Here is a 26,932-nt window from a genome sequence, read left to right on the forward strand (position 1 = left end):
GCCGCCACTGAGCCAGATCCGGAAGGTCCTGGCGTTGTGCGTCTTCTTCGGCAGTCTGGTCCGGGAGGTCGGACTCGCCGTTGTCCTCTACGGGGGCAACCGGGGGCGGAGGTGCTGGCCATTCGGTTTCTTCTGATCGGGGGGCGGCACGGGCGGCCATGGATCGGGTGGTTACGCAGGCCCAGTCCGGGAGGCCCAGCATCCCCAAGTGCTCTCTTCTCTCGACGGTGGCCCACGGGGAACTCTCGAGGTCATTCCCCAGGAGGCAGTCCACGGGGGCATCGTCCCGGACCGTCACCTTCAGTAGGCCGGAGACCCCTCCCCATTCAAACGGGACGCAGGCCATCTTACACATGCTCTCAGAGTTATCCGCCGAGCGGACGGGGCAGAGAATGTTCGGCAGGATCTGCTCGGGCTTTACCAGGTGACAGCGGACGGCCGTCACGCTGGCGCCGGTGTCACGCAAGGCCTCGGCTCTCTGTCCATTAATGGTCACCCACTGACCGTATTTTCTGGTGTTGGCGGGTAGGGGAGCCCGTGGAACCATGTCTCTTCCCCCTAAGCATGCCAGGACCATGGCGGCCGGTTCCCACCCTTGCTGGGCCGGCTCATACTCTTCGGGTCCCTCCGATGATTGCTCTTCCCCGAGGGCAGCGGCAGCTACCTGGCGGGGCTTGGGTGTTTGGTTCTGCGGGCAGCTCGGGTCATTGGCGTAGTGGCCGACTCGCTGGCATCGGTGGCACGTGACGTTGGCCCGGAACCCAGGACGCAACGGGGGGTTGCTCCGGCCGGCCGGAGGCGGGGTGCTGGCCACGGGGGTTGCCGGCAAGGCGTCTCTCCCTCGCCCCTGGCCTCCTCCTCCACCCCGAGGACGGTGCTGGCTTTGGTTGCTTCGATTCTGCTCGTGTGGTCCTCTCCGGCCCACTCGGGTGCTTTCCCATCGGTCAGCTTCGGCGGCGAGCTGCCGGGGGTCAGTCAGCTTACTGTCGAGTAGGTGCTGCCTGAGCTCGACGAAACAGTTGTTTGACAGGTGCTCCCATACCATAAGGTTGAAGAGTTGTTCGTAGGTGGTGACCTGACTTCCCTTGATCCAACCCTCGAAGGCCCGGCTGAAATAGTTCACGTATTCTACCCAAGTTGTACCTGGGATCCGGGTGCAGTCTCGGAACCTCTGGCGGTACATCTCGGGCGTGAGGCCGTAGCGGGTGAGGAGGGCAGCCTTCATGTGGTCGTAGGACGACATTTGGTGATCGGGGAGCTGTAGTAGGGCATCGCGACCCTCGTTGATAAATCTCCCCCAAAGTCCGGCCCCCCAATCACTCCGGTCGATCCGGTGGGAGGTCATTGCGATCTCATAGGCTTTAAACCACTGTTGTATGTCGTCTTCTCGGACATACTCGCGGACCACATCCTTGGGGATGTGAACTTTTTTCTCAATTGGCCCCGGGGTGTGTGGTCGCTCAGGCACCCCCAGTTCCTTATTCTGTTTGCGCAGTTCTATTTCCGCCAGTCGGCGCTCGTGCTCGAGCGTTATTTTTTTCTCTTCCAGCTCTCTCTGTCTCTGTTTTTCTTCTCGTTCCTCTCGAAGCCGCATATGCTCGAGGTTGAGTTTCTGTTCAGCTAACTTGAGTTCCCCATCCATCTTGAGTCGTGCCATCTCTAATTCGTGTAATCTGACTCTGTCTCTTTCTCGTATCTCCTCCTGCGAGAGGCCCGTTCCCCGCTCCTCGGGAGCCGTGGCGTTCCCCTCTGGTGTGATGCTGTTTTGGTCGGAGGGTCCGGCGACCCCAGTTTCTGTCCACGATTCTAGGGCGTGCTTTAGATCATCCTTGGTACTCAGGCCGGTGGTAGCAATGCCAAGTTCTATGCAAAATTGTCTCAGTTCGCGGTGGTTGTATTCCTCTAATTTCTCCATTTGGAACTTCTCGGTGGAGCTGCTATCTTTGCTCGACATCGTGCTTTGTCGTGGGGTGAGCTACTCTCTGTACGATTACGCGTTGATTCGGATCGCGCCGCTGGCCACCAATGTTAGAAAAGGTAGACGGCCCGGGAGGGTCGGCCGGGATCAGGAGGAGAGGTCTCCGGGGAGAGCCGTCTCCAGCGTTCGTACAGACAAGTAACTTCCCCCCCACAGACAGATATCACACACGGATAAGGTTCAGCGTTCTTTATAAGCACTTATTTAAGGTACGGTTGAATGGTACAAGGAGGTCTGGACTCAGGGGTCCCCTCGATTAGAGTCTCGCAAGGTAGGGAAGGGGGTAGCGGGGCAGTCTATTTACCAATCAGGTAGTTCGGATGAGATGATGATGAGCTCACAATCCTCGAGCTTGGTGGTTAGGTGGTACGGGCCGCGGCAGCGCCAGCAGGTCCCGGTGTAGATGGTCGATACAACGGGCCGCGGCAGCGCCAACAGGTCCCCGGAAGATATACGGTCTGCGGCAGCGCCAGCAGGTCCCGGTGAGGATGGTCGTTACAACGGGCCGCGGCAGCGCCAGCAGGTCCCAGGAAGATGACTGTTGCAGAAGGCCGCGGCAGCGCCAGCAGGTCCCGGTAAGGATGGTCGTTACAACGGGCCGCGGCAGCGCCAGCAGGTCCCAGGAAGATGACTGTTGCAGAAGGCCGCGGCAGCGCCAGCAGGCAGGACGATGATTCACAAGAGCGGGCTACGGCAGCGCCAGTAGACCGTCAAGGTTGAGTTCACTCGGTGTCTCTCGACTCCAGGATACAACTGCCTTCCTGCTCCGGAGCTGCCTCAGTTATAGGGCTGGTGCCCTTTGATGTCCGGACCCTCGCACTCGGAGGTCGGGGGGTCCGGGATGAAGGTGTCCAGGCACCCAGCAGGGGGTGGAGCCAGTGCCTGGGGGAGCTGGGGGTGATCGGCACCTGGCGGGGGAGAGCCCTTGACAGTTCGTTCTCCCATTGACTTGCCAAGTGGTCCGCTCACCTCCTGGGTGGATGGTGGTGCCGGGATGTCGGGGCCGGCCAGGCCCGGGGTTAGGGTCGAGGGGAGGCCATGCGGCCGCGTGGTGCAGGGCCCCAGATGGCGGCTTGACCCGGCCGGGGAAGCCGGTGGGGCTGGACCCCGTGATGAGTAGGGGTCCGAGGGCAGAGGGTCCGTCGGGAGACGGGGTACCGGTGCTTGTCGTGGGGATATGCCAGGTGGGCCGGAGTTCGGGCCCTGTCGAGCGGGGAGGGAGCAAGCCGTCTGTGAGGCCTGTCCAACAGATGTGAAGAGTGGTGTGGCTCTGTTGTTGAAATATACCTAAAGGGGATCTGGTTTTGACTTAGATCTGTTAACATTAAGTTAGGATGTGTGAATATGTCTTCAAGAACACCATAAAATGAAAAACAAATCCACACTGAAAAGCACAAAGCCTTATGTTCAAGGTAGATTTGTCCCTTTATCCCTTACACTTTTAGAATGGAATCACCTGATCACAGTTAGTGACTGATGTCACATACGGCCCCAACAGTACACAGTGCACAGAGAGAACATGTGGCGATAGGGTTGGCATCTTTCTCAGAAAAAATATAGTACCCATTTGTATTCATTCAACTGTTTATTCTGGGAAGGGTGAAGTGCTGCTCTGTGAAAAAGAATTTCTCAGTATTATTTTACACCATGGCAATTATCCATCTGTTTGCTTCAATAATCATTTATAAATTAGTTAGACTGCTTTCTATTTGTTTGTAACCTTTTTTTCTCCATGTAATTGTTGTTTTAGGTTTATACATCAAATGGAAAATACTTCCTTTCACTAGTTTTCCCATTTTTTTATTGGCACAGAAACAAAACACGGCCAGGTGAGAACCCTAGCGAGGAGAGTGTGTTGAGTAACATAGAGGTGTCAGATACCTAGGTCTCTTTGTGGGTGCCCCTGCACTGAGTTTGGTGTCCCGCCTGAGTGACTGCGCTTCAGAATGAATTCCAAGAGGCCGTACGCTTTTCGCTTTGACATGTCACTCTGGAGGCTGGCTGCATACGCACTCTGCATGTCAGAATTTCTTATGGGCCCAAGTCAGTCATATTGTAGGCAGGCCTTTCGCAAGAGGAGTACCTGTTTCAAAGTTTACAAATATTTAATGTAGGGGAAGAGAAACCCCAGTCCCCGTTACTGGCACCGTTAGCTGTCTCATCATAAAGATGGAAGTCTGGTTTCTAGAATCTATAAATAAATATGTTGCATCACAAGTACGGGGTTGGGCTGCTAAAAAGCGCGAGGCCCGGGGAAGAGTGACCCACTTGTCCTAGTTCTCCTACCCCATTCTGACGGGCCCATGCGCACATGTGCATCTACCTACCTGACTGCGCATGAAAGGGCGCGGCTGCGGCCTCCCTGCAACAGGAAAACAATGCGACGCTCGTGATCCACGTGAGGCCGCAGACTGTCAGCTTTGCTCGTCTGTCTCCTGAGATAAACTCCCACCCCGCTTGTCCTTCGTCACAGGCGTCTCTTTAACCCAGCCATTTAAACACTAGAATGGGCAAGAGGAGAAAAACCAAAAATGGTGACATCGTGACCATGAAGCATTAAAGAGATAAAAAAGTTAACTTTCAGAAGTCCTTAAAATGGCTGCATACAAAGTCCAGCCAGTCTGCCTGTGAGCTCTACAAATGGAAATGCTTATGATATGGTGTAAATTATTCAGAGGACATTCTGGGGCCCCCCTGCAATGTACACGGAGGGGCCCCGCTCCAGATTTAATCTGGAGCGCTCCCGCCAGAGTACTGTGCTGAGGGAGCCCCCTGCAGCTCGGGGCCCTCCCGCACCGCGGTGGATACGGGGCCTGTGTTACGCCCCTATCTGATTGTCATATGATACATTGCATTGTTTATGAATAACGATCTACCTGATAGGCGATTTGCGCATTGCATTTCTCCTGCATAACAAATTATCTGATTAGTGTATATGCTTTGCCGTATTTTTGCACAACGACATATCTGATGGCGGTATCACGCATTCCATTATTTTATCTGGCAAAGTGCCTGATTGTTATGTTACGCATGACAGTATTATTACATTGCACAAGTATCTGATTCTAGCATTACGACTGTCTGATATGATTTTAGGAGTACAGGAGAATGTTTAGAAGTGCTCATTGATATCACTAGAACTTACAAGGGCTGGCTGGCCTAACAAACGGCCAGGAGAAATATTACACACCTCATATGTTGGTTTTATATTGTGTGGTCTTATCGTATGTCTTTTCACATAAAGTTTATACTCGTTTTTACAAAACTCATTTGGAGTCTATTTGTGGTGTCATCATTTGATTATTTTGAGCGTGGTTGTGAATACTTTACACATTTGCCTTGAAGATAAGCCTGGCTGCTCGTGCCAAGCTACCAAGGGAGTGAGCGGGGCTATCTAAAAAGGTGACCTTCCTTTCCTTGATATTGGAACGCGGGTCCCTACTTGGCCTAAGGTTCCTACCTCAGCCAACCAGGGGTCCCGGGTCTAACATTTGGTGGTCAGCGGTGTGGGATTTGAATGTGTATTCGCAATTTCATTCACAGTGATTGGTGTACATCATAAACAGCGCAGTCCACGACGCAACCACATATTGTGTCCTTGATTTGTTGGTTCTAGTTGGTTTTGTTTTGCGCAACCTTTAAGCCACACATCATGTCGCAGAGGAGTCAAGGAGCCGGTGAGGCTGCAGAATTAGATTTCAACATTGAGGCATTGATTACCTACAAGGTTGATCAGTTGAGACTATTCTGCAGGGTTTTGGGATGTCCTGTGAAGAGTAGCGCCAAGAAGGAGGAGCTGCAAGTGGCCTTGAGGGCCTGGAGGGAAGTCAAAGGGACTCAGGAGGTGGGTGATGTTGAGGTGGATGAGGATGACCCAAGGAATGGATTTGGTCCACAGGATTTGCCAGTGGAGGGACCAGCGTCAGGGGCGGGTAGTAGCCATTCAGGGAGAAGTTTTTCACCAGAGGAGTTGGAGGAAAACCAAAGGGTCAGAGAGCATGAGTTGGAGGTGTTGAAACTTTTTTTTTTTTAAATCTTTTTATTAAATTTCAAATGAAGTCAATGGAAGCAGCACACATTTGCACCACGCAGGGCGCATATTTCAAAAGAAAATGAAACAATTCCAGGTGACAGATGCATGCCCAGTGCAGATATTTTGACAGTACACCTTCAATTCTCCATCCACAGTTCAAGCATTGTCACGCAACCAGACATAACAGGACTCATGAACAGAGCAAACAACCGTAAACATTTTAAGATTCAGTATCATCAGTAACAGTAGTAGCTTGCAAATGCTGCCGAAGTGGCTCCCAAATATCATTAGGCCTAGATGCAGAAGGTAATTCCTCTGCATAAATTGCAAGAGTCTCCCTACAATATATAACATCTTTAATCCAATCTGGTATCCGAGGGCTGAGGCGACCATCCCAGGTCATAGCAACTCGCCTTTTGTCTAACGAAAGAGCAACACGTGTAAATCTACCTAGCACCCCCTTTAACTGTGGTACATGACAAAGCAAGCACGCCGTCGGCGTGCACTGTATCATAACTCCCGTCATTTTACGTATATGACTGAGAATCTCCTTCCAGTATGTGTACACCGCTATGCAGTCCCACGCAAGATGGCAGAAGTCCGCATTGTTGTGCCCACATCTCCGACACTGCGTGGAGTCTCGGAGACCCATTTTGTACAATTTAAGAGGAGTATAGTATACCTGGTGTATAAATTTCAGATGTATGATACGCAAATTACCACTGGGCAATAATGTCCCTGTAAGGGTGCATATTTGTTCCCAGTCTTTCGCTGTCAAGGGGATCTCGAGCACAGAGTTCCAACGCTCTACACTACTATCCACCCCCCTCTGCGCCTCTTCCTGTATTGATTTATATAATTTTGTAATTAGTTTTTTCTTGGAGGTAACCACTAGCAGCAGCTGCAGGGAGAGAAGCGTCGGCGGTTCGGACGGAAACTCCGAATAGTGACTTTTCAAAGCGCGCTTTAGTCGGTGTGTAGTGTATGCGAATAGCGGCGTGGGATTGCTAATGAATTCCATTTCCCTCTGAAAATACATTGCGCATGTGCGTTATTCCTACTTCTTTCAGCGCCCTAATAGGACCAGTCTCCTGCATAACAGATAATGCCGCGTGCCCTGCAAGCGGCAATGCCGGCGCGTATAGAGGGAGCTTTCGTGCCATCCTGCCAATTGCCTGCCATGCCCCCACCGTCGCATCTATTGAGTTAATTTCTTGTTGGGGTGTACCTCTTTTTACATGAGTAAGTATTCCCGACAGTGGTATGGGATACGCATCTCCGTCCTCTACCGCCACGTGAGGGGTAAAGTCATGTGGTCGGTACCAATAATAAGCATATTGAGCCTGAGCACATAAATAATAAATGTATAAATCGGGTGCACCGAACCCCCCTTGGCATACGGGAGTGTCAGCGTGACCCAGCTGATTCCCTCCCCACACTAATTTTAAAAGTTGAGTCCTGACCATTGCGAAAAAATGCCTGGTTAACGGAATGGGAATATTGCAGAACAAGTACAAAAATCGAGGCAGAACTACCATTTTGAGTATCGCAGCCCTATCTGCCAGAGACAGAGGGAGATGTACCCACCCCTCAACCTGCTCCTCTAGTCGATGCAGCGCCCTGTCGTAGTTCTCCTTGATAACCACCTCAGGGTCCCGATGTACCCAGACACCTAAATATGTGACTGGTTCAGTCGTCCAGATTAAAGGATATTCTAAAGGGGGGGACGCGCATTTGAGGTTAATGGAATAATCACTGACTTTCCCCATTGATCATGAGGCCAGAAAACAGACCAAACCTAATGTTCTCACGCAGCACCTGCAATAGGTGGGTCTGCGGTTCTCGTATGAAGAGGACCATATCATCCGCGTACATAGATATCCCGACCGGGCGTTGATTAAAATTAAGCGCAGCCTGTCTGTGGCGCTGACGTATTATACAGGCCAGTGGTTCAAGCACAAGAGCAAACAGGAGAGGCAACAATGGGCACCCCTGCCTGGTGCCTCGATCTATATGGAGAGGGTCCGAGGTAAGGCCACCAACCCTCACTCTCGCCGAGGTGTCCGTATAGAGGATTTGCAGCCAGCGTAAGAAAACATTTGGAAGGCCCATTCTCCTCAATATGTGAAACATATACCCCCATTCGATGGAATCGAAGGCCTTAGCGGCATCAAGCATGACCGCAGCAGCCGGGAGATCAGGGTTAAGGATGTGATACATGGCAAATATCGTGCATAGGTTATTGGAAGTAGAACGCCCCGGGACAAAGCCAGCCTGATCCGGAAGCACCATGACAGAGAGCAATAACTGCAGTCTAAGAGCTGATATTTTCGCAAGAATTTTGGCATCTAGATTTATTAATGACAAGGGTCGATACGATTCGCACACAGCCGGATCTTTATCTTTTTTTAAAAGAGTGATAATAAGCGCCTGTCGAAGTGAGGGCGGTAGCAATCCGGACTCATGCGCCTTCGCATATACCTCTAAGAGGTATGGGGTGACAATGTCTATATATTGTTTGTAGAATTCCAAGGTGAGCCCATCCGGGCCAGGGGCCTTGTTATTAGGTAGGGATTTAATGGCTTATTTAATATCCGACTCCTCTATGGGTTGTCCGTGGTATGCGCGGTGCCGGGCTGCAAGCCAAACCCACGCAACTCCTTCCAGATATTTGGACAGAGCCGCGTCATCACATACGCCCCTAGAAGCGTATAGTTCACCATAAAATGTTTTAAATTGTTCCACTATGTCCTGGGGTTGATAGTGTTTTCCCCCATTCTCGTCTACTATCTTGTGACTATACTGGTAATTAGCTCGAATCCGAATAGTCTCAGCAAGCCTCCTACCTGGGCGCCCAGCCTCACCATAAGCCCTGGCCACCTGTCGCTTCGATATATAACGTATCGCGGTGCTCGCTAAATCATCGTGTTCTTTCAGCAGAGCATGAATCCTGGCAAGTGGAGTGGTCGTCGGGTTCGCAATATATTGCTCTTCAAGTTCACCCAACTGGGCTTCGATCTTCAACAACTGTCGTCTGAGGTCCCTCAGTATCCCTGAAGAGGTACTCATACATACCCCCCGAATTGTAACCTTGAATGCTTCCCACAGTATTGCAAAACTATCCACTGACCCCACATTCTGTGTGAAATATTGTGTGATTGCCTGTCTTATGGTGTTGTCATATATCGGATCTAGTAATGCCTCAGCTCTAAATCTCCAGGTAAAAGGAAAGTGCATGTTAGTTGGTATGAGGATTGTAAGCAATATTGGGTTGTGGTCTGAGAGCGTGCGTGGTAAGTTGTGCACATTTATAGCCCAGCAGTTAGCGCCCTCATTCAGTAGCCAGTAGTCTAGCCTGGACCAACTGTGATGCGGCGGCGTTACATGCGTACCCACTCTCTCAGCAGTGTTTTGTAACCTCCATACCTCTATGAGGCCCATTTCCGCCATAGCATTCCGCACACACTGCGCCACTTTCAATGTTCGTGCCCCTTGTGGATTAGACCTATCAAGGGCCGGGTCGAGGTTAGTATTAAAATCACCCCCCCATAGCGTCGCCGCATCCGGCCACATACGGAGCACATCCAGCAGCTGTACATAAGGTTGTGGGTCGTCTACCACTGGTCCATACATATTGATAAGTGTAACCAGTGTATTTCCTAGTTTGCCATGCACTAAGGCCCATCTCCCGTCACAGTCAGTATGCGATAGTATGGGGGAGAATGGAATGCCCTTCTTTATCAGTATTAGTACCCCCCTGGCGTACGTGGAAAATGAGGCTGCCAAGCGGTACCCCACCCATCTACGCGCAACATTAGACTCGCTCCGCGTGGACAAATGCGTTTCCTGCAGCAGAGCAATTTGAATTTTATGCCTATCTAGATGCGCTAACACCTGCCGAACTTTTTTCGGATTGTTTAGTCCGCGAATATTCCATGTCACACAGTTGTAACTCTCACCCATTGTTTCCACCGCCTCGCACAACTCTGCCTGCGAGCATCGACATTGACATACACCTCGGCCACCCGAAAAGATCTGTGTCCGCTTCCATCACATGTAACATAACAACAACCACAACAAAAGGCTAAAGCCCTCCCCCACCCCCCACCCACTTCGGCAACCCCAATACGCCAAAGACAATCCCTGCTATAACTGTCCCACCAACCAAAGAACTACACACTGCAAGATTGAGTTGGGGTATTCCCATGGGGGGATTCATAGTGGCCCACATTTCTCTCCCCTATTGAAAGGGAGAGGGCCGCCAACAATCACTCCCCCGCGACCTTCATCGCCCATATGGACCATAACACTATCCGAGTACCCAGGGTTCCTCGTCGATCCACACCCAGCGACAACATATTGGGCCCAGCATCGCATAATGTACCACAGCGCGTGGCAGCGCAGCGCCTTCCTATGTATCCCCATCGAGGACCACAGCCCGCCCGCAACCACACAATGCAGAGAGATCACAAAAACCTCCAACAGCTGCATCATCAGTATCTACATCATGTGGTAAATTGTGGGCAATCGGCATGTGCCAACCTGCTCCTTAGAAGACCTGTCCTCAACTATACCTCCACAGTTTCATGAACCAAGAGAGCAGGGAAAAATAGAAACCAAACAGGACATCTAATACATAAGTACTATTCAACATCAGAAGTGTGTTCAGGTGTCTGTTTTTTGCGCCGCAGAGTCCGTGCATACTCCATAGCTAGGTTAGGATTATTAAAAATCTTTGCTACTCTATCCTCACCAATCCGTAGTCTCGCAGGATACAGCATAGCATATGGCACTTGCTCCTAAATCAGCACTTTTTTTACATCTTGGAACTCTTTTCTCGCCGCTTGGACCGAAGCTGTGAAGTCCGGGTAGAACGAGAGTTCATTTCCCTGATAAAGTAGCTTTCCCTTCACACGTGCCACACGCAACACCGCATCCCTGTCCCTAAAATTGAGAAGGCGCTATAATGGGTTGCGGTGGGGCACCTGGAGGCGGGCGCGCCACCAAAGATCTGTGCGCCCGCTCAACCACCAGCATATTGGAGAGGGTGTCCGGCCCACATACGCCCCGCAGGAGGGTTTCAATGTACACATCCAGCCGGCCCATATTTGTTGATTCCGGCAGGCCTAGAATGCGTATGTTATTACGCCTCGAGCGCGCTTCAATATCCTCATTCTTGTCCTTGATTAGCGCCAACATTTTTTCCATGTCTGTCGCTTTGGCAGCCACGTGTTGCAATCCGTCCTCAGCATCCGAGATCCTCTTCTAAACCGACCCCAATGTCGCTCCCTGCCTATCCAATTTTGCTGATATACTGTCCATGCAGCTGGTGAGCGCCTCGATCTTGCAGTCTATTGATTGCAAGCTGTTCTGAATTGCCTCCAGAGTCTTCTCCAACGCTGTGGGGACCTGCTCCATCGCATCCATCTCCGCATCCGATGGCGCGCCCTGCGTAGCCTTACTCGACTTGCGCGATTCAAAGTTGAGATGAGGCTGGTGTTTATCAGGTTTCCCCATTTTTCAGAGTTTTATTATTTCTTGCCAGGTATTCTCTGTCGCGTCTCGTGGCACAAGAGCACACAGAGGCAGCAAACCAACCAGGCGCCCACCGCTTCACTGATCAACGAGGTAGCACTATTAGTCCACACAACGGGTACAGCCTGCCATCTCACAGGGCCAGAAACCCCGCAGCACTCTCAGAAGACACAGGCACGGACGGGTAGTCGCCAATCAGAGTCCGTTTAGCTCCTCGATCTCTACAGCCAAGCATGCACATCCAGTGGTATGAAGGCCAGCACTCCCCCAGGCCCGCCGCAGACAGCCGCCCCACTATCAGGGATGTTAGCTCCGTACCGTCAATAATTGCAAGTAGCGCAGGCCAAATCAGCAGCGGTACCAACGCCCCCGGGGGAGCTCCCAGCCACACAAAAGGGATAGCGTCACCGCCAATGTCCCGAACCTGATGTTGGAGGGGGGCCTGGGGAGTTTCCGACGAGCAGAGGCCACAGGGAGACCGACAGCAGGTTACACACGGGACCCCCAGCGCGCAGGGCGGCCCCCAAACAGCAGCAGTCAAAAGATAGTCGAGGGGAGGTCGTATCCCAGATATTCCACTTACTGCAGCAATGTCACCTTCTGATCCCCCGGGGCACCCCGTCGCCGCCGATCAACACCCTGTGGCCTGGTGTGCCTCCGCGAGCCAGGCGCTTGCGTATCGCCCGCCCACGGCAATGGGGCAGGCCGCGATCGCACGTCTCCGGCTCTGGCACAGGTGCGGGCAACACAGTACCGGTTAATTCAGCAGGGGCCCCCCGGCACCCCGACGATACCCGAATGCGGTCAATGTCCCTCGATCTCCGTCGCATCCCCAGAGCTGCTCACCTCCTCAGATCGCCGCCATGTTGCCTGCGCGCGGTCTCTGAGGATCGGTCTGGGTTGTGGCGGCAGGGCAGTCGCGCTCCGCCGCTATCTCAGCTGTGGTGGTCCCCGGGCACTCAGAAGCAGTTCCACAGCATCAGGCTTGCGGGAGAGCCCAAGTAGGCAAGGATAATTTAGCATATCATTACGGCGGCCGGCGGAGCCGCACTACAATGCCGCCATTTTGCCGCGCGCCAAGCCACGCCCCCAGGTGTTGAAACTTAAAACTCAGGCAGAGGAGATGAAGCTGCTCATTGAGAGTGAAAAGCGAGCAGAGGAGAGTAGGAATGCTCTTGCCCTGGAAGAGAAAAAAATTCTCTTAGCTCATGAGTTAAGCATGAGGGAACTGGACATTAAGGTTAAACAGGCAGAGTCCAGTTTGAATGGTGGCAGCATACAACCAGAGCCAAGTGTGGATGAGTACAAGCGTGCACTGGATGACTGGGTGTTAAGTGAGCATTGCAAATGATTTGAAGGGGGTGTTCAACCGTATCCCTAGGGAGCCTAGGCTCAGTCATTATTTTCCAGGATTGCGCTAACCCGTGTTAGGGTGTGAGCTCTTTGATTACCGGGAGCTGGCACAAGAGCCGGACCCCTGGTCATGGTTCCAAGGGCTTGAAAAGGTCCTAGAGATGGAAGAGAGGTGAAGTAGAACCAGTAGATGCCAGAGTAGTGGGGGGGGGGCATGCGGGCTAGCGCCCCGTCTCAAATGAGAGGGAGGGAGTGTGAACTGTGTCCCCAGGGGTTTGCCACCCCAAACCAGAGATTGGAGGGTTCCTTACAGGAGCACTAGATGGAAGGCCTAGTGCCTACTTGCCAGCTGTGCGAGGAAGAACACCCAGAGTCAGGAGGGCGTAGGGCGTCGGTCACCAGAGCTCCCCGGTCCTGAAGTTTGTGGGTGCCATTCCTAGATGGCAGGCACAGAAATATAAATGGAAGGTTAAGAGAGGAAAGTGTCCCTCAGTGGGAAAACCCGAGGGACTGTGTACAGATGGTAGGGCTGGGTCCTCTAGGAGTGACCAGGGTACACCCACATCTAACCTGGAGGACAGGATAACTGGGAACAGTGACCTGACTGATGGGTCTTCCAGGGATACTTGTCTTGGTGGGGGTTGGCAAGGAACCAGCACCCCTAGAGAGGTCCCAACTGACTGGAAGTACCCATGGAGTGGCATAGTTGGACCAGGGAGTAGTGAACAAGAGAATTCCCTGGGGTCAGAAAGGCATAGAACCATAGCCTGTCCCTGTGGTAGCGGGCCTGCGTTCGTGTTCTATCACCCCAAGCAGGGAAAACCATCAAGGTAGTTGATTGGTCTACCCTGGCTTTTTGCTTGGAGGGGGTTGTGTAGGACTTGGCCCTCTTTGGCTAAAGTCCCTAAACCTTTTGTTTTCCCCCTAGACCTTTTTTTCTGACATGGTGTTGCCAACTTAAATGCTTTGGACACTTTGCCACTGCTAACCAGTGTCAAAGTGTAAGTGTTCCCTGTATAAAGTAGTGGTAATTGGTTGTCCAAGATTGGTATGTTTGCATTACTAGTAAAGTCCCTAGTAAAGTGCACTATGTGTGCCAGGGCTGGTAATGCAAATGCTACTAGTGGGCCTGCAGCACTATTTGTGCCACCCACACAAGTAGCCTTAAAAAGGGAACTCAGGCCTGCCATTGCAGGGCCTGCGCGCAGTTTGTGAAACTGCCATGTTGTTCTGTCAAGTGCACTTACTTGCCAGACCTCACCCTTCCCTTTCTGTGCACCTAAGACACCCCTATGGTAGGTCTGGGGTACCCCCCTGGACAGGGTGTAGTGCATGTGAAAGGTAGGACATGTACTAAGGTGTGTGTCATGTCCTGACAGTGAAATAATCTCCATTTCGTTTTTCACTGTTGAAAGGCCATCTTGCCCATTGGACAGAATAGGAAGGCTGTGTAATATGTTTTCCAGCCTATCTTCCCAAATGCTTAAGATGAAAAGGTGAAGTTTAGTATGCCTGAACTCACAATGTAATAACATATCTTTTTATGTAGGTGGTTTTTGCATTGTGTGTTCAGAAGCAACTCTTTTAAAAGTGGCTGCGTTTTTGTGCTCTGACATTTCTGTGTGTGTCTGCCTGGCTGTGGATTAACTGTCTGGATTTGAAAGCGATAGGATCTGGGGAATGTCTTGACCCAGGGAAGGAGGTGAGAGAAGCAACAGGCTGACCTGCTTCTGGAGTGTAGGGGGAGGAGACGCCCCTAGAGGTGAAGAGGCATGGGCTGCTGCTATAAAACAATTGGCCCATCTCCTGCTGAGTGATTGAGAATCCAGAACCTCACTAATCAAAGGAAGAAGGTGTCACTGGCAGGGAGGCACCCAGAACTGGTATGAGCAGGGGTCAGTGCCCCTTGAAGCACAAACACTTCAAAGCCATTGAGAGGTATAACTAAGAGAACTGAAGCCCCTGAACTTTGGAGAATGGGTTGATAAAGTGTGAACAAGACTGGAGCTACTTTGTGGTCAAGAGGACCTTTGCCAAGGAAGAAACAACTGAAGAGACTGATGGATAGGACTGCTCTTGCTGTGTAATCTGGGGCTGGCCTGCAGTTTGCTGTTTCAACCAAGGAAAGGCTAAAGGGACTTTACTGTGTGCTGTGTCCCCCTGCTTGAAGAACTTTGCGGTGTGCTGTGTCCTGAAGTAACTATCCCCAAGGGCCTGAGGTGACCTGGCTCCCTGTTCGGAAACACAGGAACATAAACGTTTCCAGTAGAGTCTCAGTGGCGCTGTGTGTGAGTGCGCCTGTTGCAATCTGAGACCCTCGTAAGGACTACCTGTGATCGTAGGCACCTGGCATCCAAATGAGTCTCAGTGGCACTGTGTGTGCGTGCTTTTGCAGCCTCCGATCTTCAGGAGGATCAGTCAGTGATCGGGGTACCTGGAGTCCAAGCAAGGATCAGTGATACGGTGTGTGTGTGCTTTGTGCAGCCTGATCCCCTTTTTGAGGATTGTCCAGTCATAGTGTGCACTGGAATCCAAGTGAGTCTCACCTAACCCTGGGCGAGTTTGCTTAGTGGCGCTAAGTGTAGCTGCGCGAAGTGCAGTACGCACTACGCACGCTGCGCATAGCTACGCAAACTGTGTAGTGCGGTAGGGAAATGCTGTTCGCACTGATTGCACAGTGCCGGATGCTTGCCCGCACTGTGCAATCATTCCAAACGGAATCTTGCACAGTGCAAGTTGTCGTTTTCTGCAGCTCGAGTAGATTTGTACTCGATCGGCAGCTTTCTCAACGCGGACTAGTAGTTTCTGCTCGCGAGCGGTCGCGAGCATACGTGACCACTTGCAGTGAGAAACCTGACCTCCCCACGTTGAGAATCTCACCGGGAGGTTTATTTTCCACGCTCGCGATCGGCAACTTGATGTTGCTGATCGCGAACAAGGAAAAAATGTCTCGCCGGGATGTTGATTTTGCTCGGTCGCGGTCATCAACTTGACGTTGAGGACCGTGAGCAAGCCATAAATGCCCGCTACGCGTTTTTGCACTGTGCTACGTGCAATTCGCGTAGTGCGTAGTAGCGCAAGCTCCGCATGCTCCGCGAGCGTAGCGTAGTACTATGCTCAGGGTTAGTCTCAACGCCGTTGTGTGCGGCTGCGTTGTGCACCATGAGACCTTCGTGAGGATTGGCTTTGTGATCTTGTACACCGGAATCCAAGTGAGTCTCAACGCTGTTGTGTGCATGGGGCACCATGAGACCTTCATGAGGATTTGCCATGTTATCGTGTGCACCGGAGTAAAGTGAGTCTCAGCGACGCGGTGCGTGTGATCTTTGTGCAGTCGGAGACATGTGTGTGGAGTGCCCAGTGATTGTGCATAGGGCCGGACTGGGTGTAGCGGGCACCGGGCAATCCCCCCGGTGGGCCGCATGGGTGGGGGCCAGTTTTGGGCCCTTGGGGGTCGTTATTGTTACATGGCTGTTTTTGAAGCATAGCTGCAAAATCGGCCCTGTAACAAAATTGGCCGAAAAACGGCTCTGGCAAAGAGCTCAGCGGCACCCCCAAGCTTCGGGGAGGCCGGCCGAGCACTTTGCCAGGGCCAGTTTTGGTTCTAAGTTCGGCCCTGATAATGCACCCGGAGTGAAGGAAGATTCAGTGACGCTGTGTGCGTGTGCTTTGTGCCGGCCTGAGATCTTTGTAAGTGAAGCGGCCCGGACCTATAGTCCCGGAGGAGCTGAGTTGCCGGCCTGAGCCGCAGTTGCCATTTCACAAAGCTGCATTGGAGGCCCAGCTGCTGACTGAGGAGAGGAGAGTGAGTTTGCGCCCCCCAGGTAACGTGTTTTGACTCCTGGGTCGGGGCGCGGGCTCGGAGGGAGACGCTCTTGGCCTCTCTCACGTGTTGGCAGCGCAGCCCTCTGCTTCGGCTCGTGTCACGGCCCGTCTCGCCAAAGGAGTGGTGGTACAGGGGCAGGAGTGCAAAGCTGCACTTTGGGATTACATCATACTGTGTGAGGGGCAACTGTGAGAGGCGGAGAGACTGTATTACGCATTATTCCATTTCTGAAGAACAGAGTACCTTACTGTCGTATTACACATTGCTTCATTTCGGTATAACGGAGTACCTGATTAGTATATTACACATTGCATTATTTCTGCATACCAAGCTACCTGATTAGTGTATAACGCATGGTATTTTTATCTGCATAACGAATTACCTGATTAGTGTATATGCATTGCCGTATTTTTGCAGAACGACATATCTGGTGGTGGTATCACGCATCGCATTATTTGATCTTGCAAAGTGCCTGATTGTTACGTTACTCAGGACAGTATTATTTCATTGTACAAGTATCTCATTCTAGCATTACAACTGTATGATATGATTTTAGAAGTACAGGAGAATGTTTAGAAGTGTTCATTGATATCGCCAGAACTTACAAGGGCTGGCTTGCCTAACAACTGGCCAGGAGAAATATTACACAACCTCATATGTTGGTTTTATATCGTATGGTCTTATCGTATATCTTTTCACATAAAGTTTATACTCGTTTTTACAAAACTCATTTGGAGTCTATTTGTGGCGTCATCATTGGATTATTGTGAGCGTGGTTGCAAATACTTTACACATTTGCCTTTGAATATAAGCCTGGCTGCTCGTGCCAAGATATCGAGGGGGTGAGCGGGGCTATCTAAAAAGGTGACCCTCCTTTCCCTGACGTTGGAACGCAGGTCCTTACTTGGCCTAAGGTACCTACCTCACCCAACCAGGGGTCTCGGGTCTAACAGTAATGATAAATCTTCTTTAATGGTAAAGTTGAATTTAGCATTACTATTTTAGAAATGCCACTTTTAGAAAGTGGACATGTCTCTGCTCATACTGCTCTATGTGCCTTGCAACCTGTCTCCAGTACATGTCTCAGCTAAGTGACAGCTACCCTTTGTGCATTCCCTCTAGGCAGCCACAAACACAGGAAGGATGGGTGTGACAGAGTATTCATCTGCATTTATCTGCATTCTGATAGCTCTTCCTGGGCAGGAAGGGGGAGTGGGAGCTGACACTTACATCTGAATAGGCAGTGGCCTGTATTCCACACAAAGGGCTGAATACCCCCTCACAGATATAATATTGGTGTGATTTGGGGTGCACCCTATATCTGTGTGTTATTGGATTATAATAATTACCTGGGGGAGCCTGGTTCTGATAATGTTTCACACCACATAAGGGTGCTGGGGGTAAAGCAGAATCTTTTCCAAATATGCATATTACTGATGCCATTTTAACACGGTTCAACCTAGTACTGCTAGTGATATTTGCAAATGTGATTCATGCCCAAAAATACATGGTGTTCATGTTGTGTTCATTTATGTGTGCATTGAATACAAACTGTCTGTTTTGTGATGCTCAGTCTGTCTAATGTGTGAGTGCTGTGCCAATGCTTTACACATTACGTCTGTGATAAGTCTGACTTCTCAGTGCCAAGCTACCCAAAGATAAGCGCAGGTTATACAGTGAGTGTAATCACCCACCCCTGATGGGAGTGGTGGGTTCTGCCTGGCTAGGACCTCGCTTCAGCCAACCAAAATGTGCCACTCTCAACAATAGCAAATTCATCTCAAAAGGTCTGTGATACTTCTTCCTTTTGAAAAATTACCCAGATTTGATAGATTTCTAACTACAGATAATAGTTCCTTAACAGGATTTCTCACATTCTTTATTTTGAGTGTGAAATTACATGACTTTCCATGTGCAATTGCCGATTTATATTCATGAATTTCCTCTCTGTTGGTATATTTGCTTGCTCATCATTTGACTTCCTCTGTGTTTGCCCCAACCTATGACATTTCTGCTTCAAAGTTCTTACCATATCCGAAAACCAAGATGCAAGCAGACTGTTATGTCTTGGCTTATTTTCACATAATGGAGACACCCTGTCAAGGGCTTCAGTCCCCTATTTTGAATATTTAGCACCTGCATTGTTGACATTTGATGACAGTGTACAAGGCTTATCGGTGAGTGATGGAGAAAGATTTTCTTTAGTGAGTTTATTCCAGCTCCAGAAGCAGCCCTTAATGATGTAGGCTAACTGTGTATCAATAAAATGATAAAGATTTAATTGAAGGCAGCTACCATATGGCCAGTCCATATAAGTGGAGGGACAGAATCTATGTGGAGATGTTTGTAGTTTGTAAAGCTAGCATCTAACATATGTCCTGCCAAATGAGTTGGAACATTGACCAACTGAGAGAAACCGAACTCCATCATCATTTCCAAAACCCTAAAGGAGTCTTTAATGTTGCTAACTTCAATATGCAAGTTAAGTCACCTAAGATAGTGAAATTTAATTTGTCTAGAGTGAGGTTCAGGCAGTGATTCTAAGGCTTCCCCAAAGTCAGTTTTTGAGCCAGGAGGCTAGTATATGAGGGATCCCCGAGAAAGTATAGGTAGCATTGATCTCCAAGGAGAAGACTGGGGCCTCACAATGGGAGGAGGTAAGATTCATAATATAGCCCTGGTATTTATCTCGGTATACCACCGCTAGATCACCCAGTGGTTTATTAAGATTATCCTGCCTGAAAACAGTGTAACCAGCTGGGATGGCTGCAACTAAATCAGAACCAGACAAATCTCATACTCAAGACACTGTTACAAAATGATGTTGGACCTGTGCAAATGTTTAAGTTCCTAGAATTTTAATTTATTTTACACCAAGGATCTTGCATAAATGAGAAAACGCAAAGTAGACAAATTTGTTGTATTAACTTTATCAAAAGTTACTCCTCCCAATCATTTTTCAACACTATTTAGGGTAAATGTTTTGTTAACCCTATAAACTAAACTCATTGCAAAACCACAGTTTTTGCATGTTGCCTTCTGAGCTTTATCCGAAGAGTCCATGGTGATGCAAGCACAGGCATGGTGTGACTTATCCCAGTTGTTCCGTTTTAAAGTGTATCTCATGAATAGGCAAGCCTGCTGTGAGCTTCTGATATTAAAAAAACAGGAGTTGTATTGCTATGTGCTATCCAGTTGCGGACAGCCACAGATGATATTGCCCTTGCCTCACCTTTGGTGTGCAAGCATCACATCCGCACAGTAGGATGCTTTATATGACCTGTGGGAGGGAATCATTGACAAATAGAGTACACAATCCAGCTAAAGTGGTGCTTCTAGATATCCCTGACATGGAAGCTTTGTAAAGCAGGTTCTCTTTGCAGAAATGAGTAGCGGAACAGAAAGCACATGTAGCAGTAATGTAAAGCAGGTTATTTCTGCTGAAACAAGTATCAGACTGGATAGGACAAGCAACAGTAAAATTATATTAGTGTACACAGTAAAGTGCGAAGTACTAACATGTGCTCAAAAGGTATAACTACAAGAATCCTCTCGGGAGCCGTCCATCATCAACAGCAAGCAGTAATTCTGACTATATTTTAAAAGCTTGAAAGTTAAGAATCACTCAAACAAAAAAATGATGGCAGCAGCATGAAAATAAATCTTACATGCTCCTAGGAACTTTCATGCGCAAAAAAATCAAAGTGAAATCCAAGATATGTCTTAGCTGTTCTGTTTTCAGTGTTTATTTTTTGTGGATTTCAGTGGTGTTTTCTCAGTGTTTTCAATACCTTTTGAGATCAGCGTGTATCAGTGTTCATTCAGCTGCATAATTGACAAAATAGACAATGTTCAAGTGTTCACAAAACAGTTCGTTTTTTACAGTAATTGTTATATAGCACATTTTTAATTTAAAGGAGATGTAATGAAGGTTACGTAGTGTCTTCTCATTGTTGGGCGTCCAATGAACTTATGTTAGTTTGTTTCAAGTATAGAATGTTTGTGTATTGCACTCTCACTCACATCTCATTACCTCTCACACTCACTCTGTCAGGACCTTGCTCTCACACTCACTCTGTCAGGACCTTGTCTGATTAAAGGAATATTAAAGGAATACAAAAGTAAGAGTGTTATTTTTAAATGATTTAATAATTGGACACAGTTATGAGTCATTCACCTACTCTTTATTGAATATTATGACATTGCCGGGATGGTCATTCCATAAGGTTTTATGCTGTTGACATGGTTTGTCAACAGCATAAATCCTTATGGAATGTTTAGAATTCTGAATTGCACCAGATTACTTTGTAGCCTTGTATTCTGCAGCACCTGAAACTTTAAGCATGCTCTCCACTGCTTTTCTGCACTCTTTGCTTGACTCCATTAAGTTAGTACTGCTATTGTGTAGACATTCATAGCTGCCTAGTGTCCCCATTGCAATTTTCTCACTTTAAATCAATACTGACCTTTAACTGATATCACATTGTATTCTGTGACTTGAAATGTTGCTGTTAGCATTGTAACCTGGGGCTAAATAAATCCCAGCTGTAAAGTACGCATGGTTAAACAAACAAGATTAGCTGATGGTATCACACATGACAATGGGACACCTTGCATCTATGAAATATATTGGTATGTGGAAAGTCTTAAGTCATGTTGATAGTGCATATTGGCCAATATTCTTATGAGCCATCCATTTCACCAATTAGAGAAAGAATTGAACATTGCCAAAAGCTTAAATCTGATTTTAATATTGCCAGATTCTCTACTGTGTATGAGATAATTAGACCAGGCCTAAAACATGCTTCTAAACCAGCACTTTTAATCTAAACACACAAAACTGGAGGAAACAAAAGGAAGCAGAAACAATATTTTAGTAACGTCCTGAAACAACAAACCTCAAGCAAAATATTCTTAATCCAGTCTTTCTTGCTGCTACCTTGTATAAGAATGTTACATTGTGTTGGCCCCTTCCGAAATAAATGAAAATGACTAATTCTTTCTCACTTTTCTTTCCCTGAATGGCATTTTAGTTTGTTGTAGTGCAGGTGTGTATATGCTTAAACTGATGTGGGTTGTTTCCCCTTTCGATGGAGTTTAATCAATTATAGTACTTTTAAAACTTAAACAGGACAGCCTACCTATATCTTATAAAACAATATATCTGTCTGCAATAATAGATCCACAATATAGGTTGTTAAAACAAGACATTCTAATGTTAACCACATGTTATAGCACCTTCAGAACCTGAGAAAAGACCTCATATAATACACTGCAATTTTACAAAATCACAAAGTTAGAGACCAAAATCACTACAGTGAGCTAGCAAAGCTTCCCAGTTCATTGTATCCAGATGACCGAGAGGGCTATTCATTCTTATGTAAATGGTACCCAGGTATGCATCAGTACATTAATGGACACTTTGGTTTGGGATGCTATGATATATTTGGCTCCTTGTCATAGTTTATCTGCAGCATGAAATTCATGGATGGTAACTCCTTTAGTAGAAGCACAGTGCTGCAGTGCCCTGACCAAAACTCAGTAACAAAAGAGAAATGAGGATCCAATACACTGAGAAAGTGATGGTTCTCTTGACTGGCAAGAAGCAAACTAGACCAAGTCTATAAACTAAAGGACACAGTACACATGCATAGTTGAGATTCCAAACTAATCCACAGCAACCAATAGCACCTCCAATTGCCTAACGTCTTGGTCTGAGAAACATTTTATTTGGATCATGATTTACAGATGGACATGGATATGAGACACCTAATAGACTGGGAGATCACACACTGAAAAAGGGTCTCTTGAGGTTAATTCAAGTGTATTGGCAGTCTTTAAACCATGATAATTTGGGAACGAAAAGCTCTGGCTGATGCCTCCATTGGTTGCAAGTTCTGATCTTACCACAGGGATCTTAGGAGAGCAGAAACCTCTACTGTTCCTCTGGCTTAAGTGTGGGTATTGCAAGATACAGAAAAGACAGAATGATGTAGAGGTTCTGACATTCATGTGACCAACACTCTTGTCCGTCAATGCGCCATGAGCCCAGGGATTTGGTCACAGGTTGTCGGGTGGATGTGTTGGGGAGAGTTTCACTGCAGTATTGGTTCACCAGCAGGTACCATCCTTCAGTGCATGTCAAACTTTCTCAAACCTCTTATGGTGCAGATGTCAGCCGTGGTCTCAAGTTGCAACTACTGAGTTGGGTTATAAGAAACATGGTATTTATTTATTTATTTATTTATTATGCAACTTATAACGCGCAGACTAAACCCGAAGGTATCAAGGCGCCTATCAAAATCAATAAACAATAAACAGAATATACAAAGCACCACTACGGGAATGCACGTGTAAAAAGGTGAGTCTTAAGCGCGGATCTAAAAGTTTGCAGAGAGGGACTGGATCTTACTTCCAAAGGGAGGGCATTCCACCACTTAGGTGCCAGGAAGGAAAAGGCCTTGCCTCCCCATCTTGCTTTTCTGACACGGGGTACAGAGAGGAGAAGTTTGTGACTGGAGCGAAGATTTCTACTGGGGTTATGCCGAGAAAGAATGGATCCCATGCTTGTAGGGCTGGGTTTAGCTAAGGCTTTATACACCAGGCACATGGATTTGAAAAGGATCCGGTATTCAACGGGGAGCCAGTGCAGTTGTTTTCGGGCTTCGGTGGCAGAGGCACGTTTTGGTAGGTCAAGAGCCAATCTCGCTGCCGCGTTCTGGACCACCTGCAAGCGCTGTAGAAGACTCTTGTTCAGCCCTGCATACAGCGCATTGCAGTAATCCAGTCGCGAACCCAAAAGAGCGACAGCAAGTTGCTTTCTTGCCTGGGGTGACAAAAAGTGCCTGATTTTCCTCAGAATGTGGATAATCCCCCAGCAGGTCGAAACAGTCCTGTTGACCTGTTGGCACATACTAAGTGGTATTAGTGTTTAAAGACCAATCACAGTCATTATAGCAGGCCAGGTTGAATATTTTAATTATGCCTGTGAAATTTGCATAAATCCCAAATTTCACAGTATGCAAAATGTGCAAAATTTCTCAAAGCTTCACAATTTATAATTTTGAGTAATTTCTGCACACAAGAGACTCACTTGTGCAAAAGAAATTCTTACTGAGTGACAATATCAGCATAGAAGAAGTGTCCTGCTTGTATTTAAATACATTTGTTTATGCAAAGTAGGTCTGCACATGAAAAAATTCACACAACATACTGCAGTGCAAACCACATTTTGCTCTATGAGCATAAATTTACGTACTTCTCCCAGCATAACTTAAAAACTACTGATTTTCCAATCAGACATGAGCACTAGTCAATCTGTGCTCAAGTGTAATAGCGTAGAGAACTAAATGGTCAAGACAATGTAAAGGTACGGGAAAGTAATGGTCAGGTAACTGATTGGAGCAAACTTAAGTGGAAGAAGAATTGACAATTTCAGACACAGAACTGACTGATTGACTGACTGATCAGACACAGAATGATCCACACATTGTCACACAAATATATTCAAACAATGACATTACCAAATGTAGCAAGTGCCACACAGACCCATTATGACATGACAGCCTTCATATCCAACTGTACTCCGTATCAGAAAACACACACATTGCAGCAATGGACTAAATGATGGTCTTTTACACTGGTCATGCCTATTTGGCCTAATTCTACAGTATATTAATATTAATTGCCTGAATGAATTTAAAACCCCTTGTGACTGAAAGCAAACTTAGAAAACCTATTTAAATAAGATGAAGGTCAGACATTTTTGTAGCCATTTATGCCACTGTTCTATCATTATCCATTATACTGGAATAAATTCTACCCGGCAGCACCCAGTTCATCTCGCCTCATTGCTTCAATATAGGCACATACTTCATCATACTATGTGTGGTGCAGGTAGTTCACTACATTTTAGTTTAATAGTGTGTAGACACATATTGAATAGGAATAAAGGTTGAGTTGATGAGATCTCTCCTCTGTCATTGCTCAGGAGAACTCTATGCATTGCACACACAGAAAGAGTGCTCATAAAGAGACCCATAGTCTCTTGAGACAGGCACTAGCACATCCTGGTATGCCTGGCATAATGGCGGTATTTCTTTCAATATTGCAGGCATCTTAATCACAATGATACCCACCACTGGCAGACTGCTACCTATTGAATTGTATTGCAGCATTTATATTGCACTTACTCCCCAAATGTGGAGAACTGAAACACTTGCCTACATGAGTAAAATGCTACACCATGTAGGGTGTATGGTTGTAAGAAAGGTGTTTTTTTCATCCTATGTGGGAAGTGGTTCCATGTCATGAATGATGACCACCGAGGTGCAGTTCTCATGTTATAGGATGCAATGCAAAGCAGTGTGTTGGATGAAAAAGTGTTAGAGACAGACACACAGTTTCATGGTTTTGACTATGCTGTTAGCTATGAACAGCTCTGTGGGTCCATTGATGGTATTTTATATGATATACTCTGTTTAGCTAGTTACTGCACTGGGTTGTCCAATCTGAGAGTTTGTTTATAGTTGTGGTTCTGAACTGGCATGGGTTTGAAGGAGAGATAAGTGGAGAGATCCAATGGGATGGACATGCTTCAATGCTGATAATTCTTGGCATATTGAAGAACTTCTGGAATATTGAGGAACTCCTGGGTATCATGGCTCCCACCCCATACCTAATTGCATTGGAAATATCTGCAAAGGAGAGGCATTCCTTTTTATACGATGATGATACATATGGATTTTACGCAAAACCTGTCCATAGGTGGCACACTCCTGCTTTAGAATCACTTGTATTTACAAAACAATGTAAAATTAATGTTAGAGGATCTAATTGTGGTGTGTTTTTTCATAAAAATTATGTGCTGTTGTTTGGGAAATATTTGTTTATGTATCCAAAATTAAAAAATAATTGAATTTGACAAAAAAACTATCCAATGCAGTCCACCAATGTGCTACCTAAGACTTAAAGGGCTGAAGAAGCCTTCAGTAGAAGGCATTGCGTGTTTGAATTGGAGAATCTAAGTAGCGTGGATTCTTAAGAAGGTTTTTCTGCTCTCCTTGATGAGAACAATATAAAACTAAATTTATATTTACATTTGACTTTCCTAGGTTTACTTGAAAGCAGCACAAAACTTAACCCTCTTGAAGCCCAGAGCTACAGAAAGAAGGCATTATGGGTATCTTGGATCTCTATTGCAATAACCCTGGTCCTGGCCGTGGCTGCTTTCAGTGAGTACAAAGAGCTTTTTTAATGCTTCTAATGCATGTGGCATTCAACCTGAAAGCCTCTAAAAAGACAACCTATGCCTCCCACCCTAACTCTGTGACAGCGGCACCCGGCACAGGTAAGCATGGTGGGGCGGGTGCAGGGTAGGGTAGGAGGGGGGGAAGTCGACAGATGACGGAATAGGTAGAATTAAAATAAATACAAAATATTCCATCGTCGGTCGACTCCCCCCCACCCCGCTTCACCCTCCCACCACGCTTACCGCACCGGCCGCGACTGCTCTGTGTTATGCTTATTACATTTTACTGTCCTGTGCTCAGTCGTAGGGAAAGAGATTATTGGTTTGTAAAAAGATCATGGTTTCTTCTGGAAACATTGCTTGTGTTTGGACATTGCATTGATAGAAGCAGACTAGGGAATTGATTTAGAGTTTGGCCGGTTGGAATACTCCGTCAGAAATGTGGAGGATATCTCGTCTGCCATCTTCCAAGTGCATTAGATGGTATGCCCTTGTAAAATGGCGGATGTGATAGCCATGACGTTTATGACGAGTAACCCATCCGCCAGCTCTAAATCAGGCCCGAGGTCTTCTTGCTAGATAGATAACCTCCCCTGTTAGATTTGAGAGGTGTGATTTTAGAATACAGGAGTATATAATTAGACATTATGAAATTAGTGTCTGTAAAAGTGAGTATGTAGCAGAAAAATAATGTATTTAATTCTTAAAGATTTGTCAAAAATAGGAGGTGAAAATACTAAACTAACGCTTACTTTGATTTTCTTCTTGGAAAGATTGAAAGGGAAGTGCGACATTGATGATTAGTTTCACTTCTTACTGCCTTTGTATGCTGTGAAATATTTATGCAAAATGTGCATATGCTTTTTTTAAACTGACTATGCTTTACATTTTAACAAATACCGCTTATATTTGACTTGCGTTGTAAATTGGATAAAAGGTGAGCAGATTACTGCATTT

General features: G+C 47.5%; 1 protein-coding gene across 1 annotated transcript in view; it reads left to right on the forward strand.

Annotated features, from left to right (window-relative positions):
* Positions 1–26,932, forward strand: part of TMEM163 (transmembrane protein 163) — an 848,993-nt gene that overhangs the window by 92,783 nt on the left and 729,278 nt on the right. The window contains exon 2 of the mRNA XM_085646437.1: positions 25,839–25,958. Coding sequence (XP_085502563.1) covers positions 25,839–25,958 — 120 coding nt within the window. The remainder of the gene's footprint in view (positions 1–25,838; positions 25,959–26,932) is intronic.

This window comes from Triturus cristatus, chromosome 3_1 (genome assembly GCF_964204655.1).
Source record: "Triturus cristatus chromosome 3_1, aTriCri1.1, whole genome shotgun sequence".
Lineage (NCBI taxonomy): Eukaryota > Metazoa > Chordata > Amphibia > Caudata > Salamandridae > Triturus > Triturus cristatus.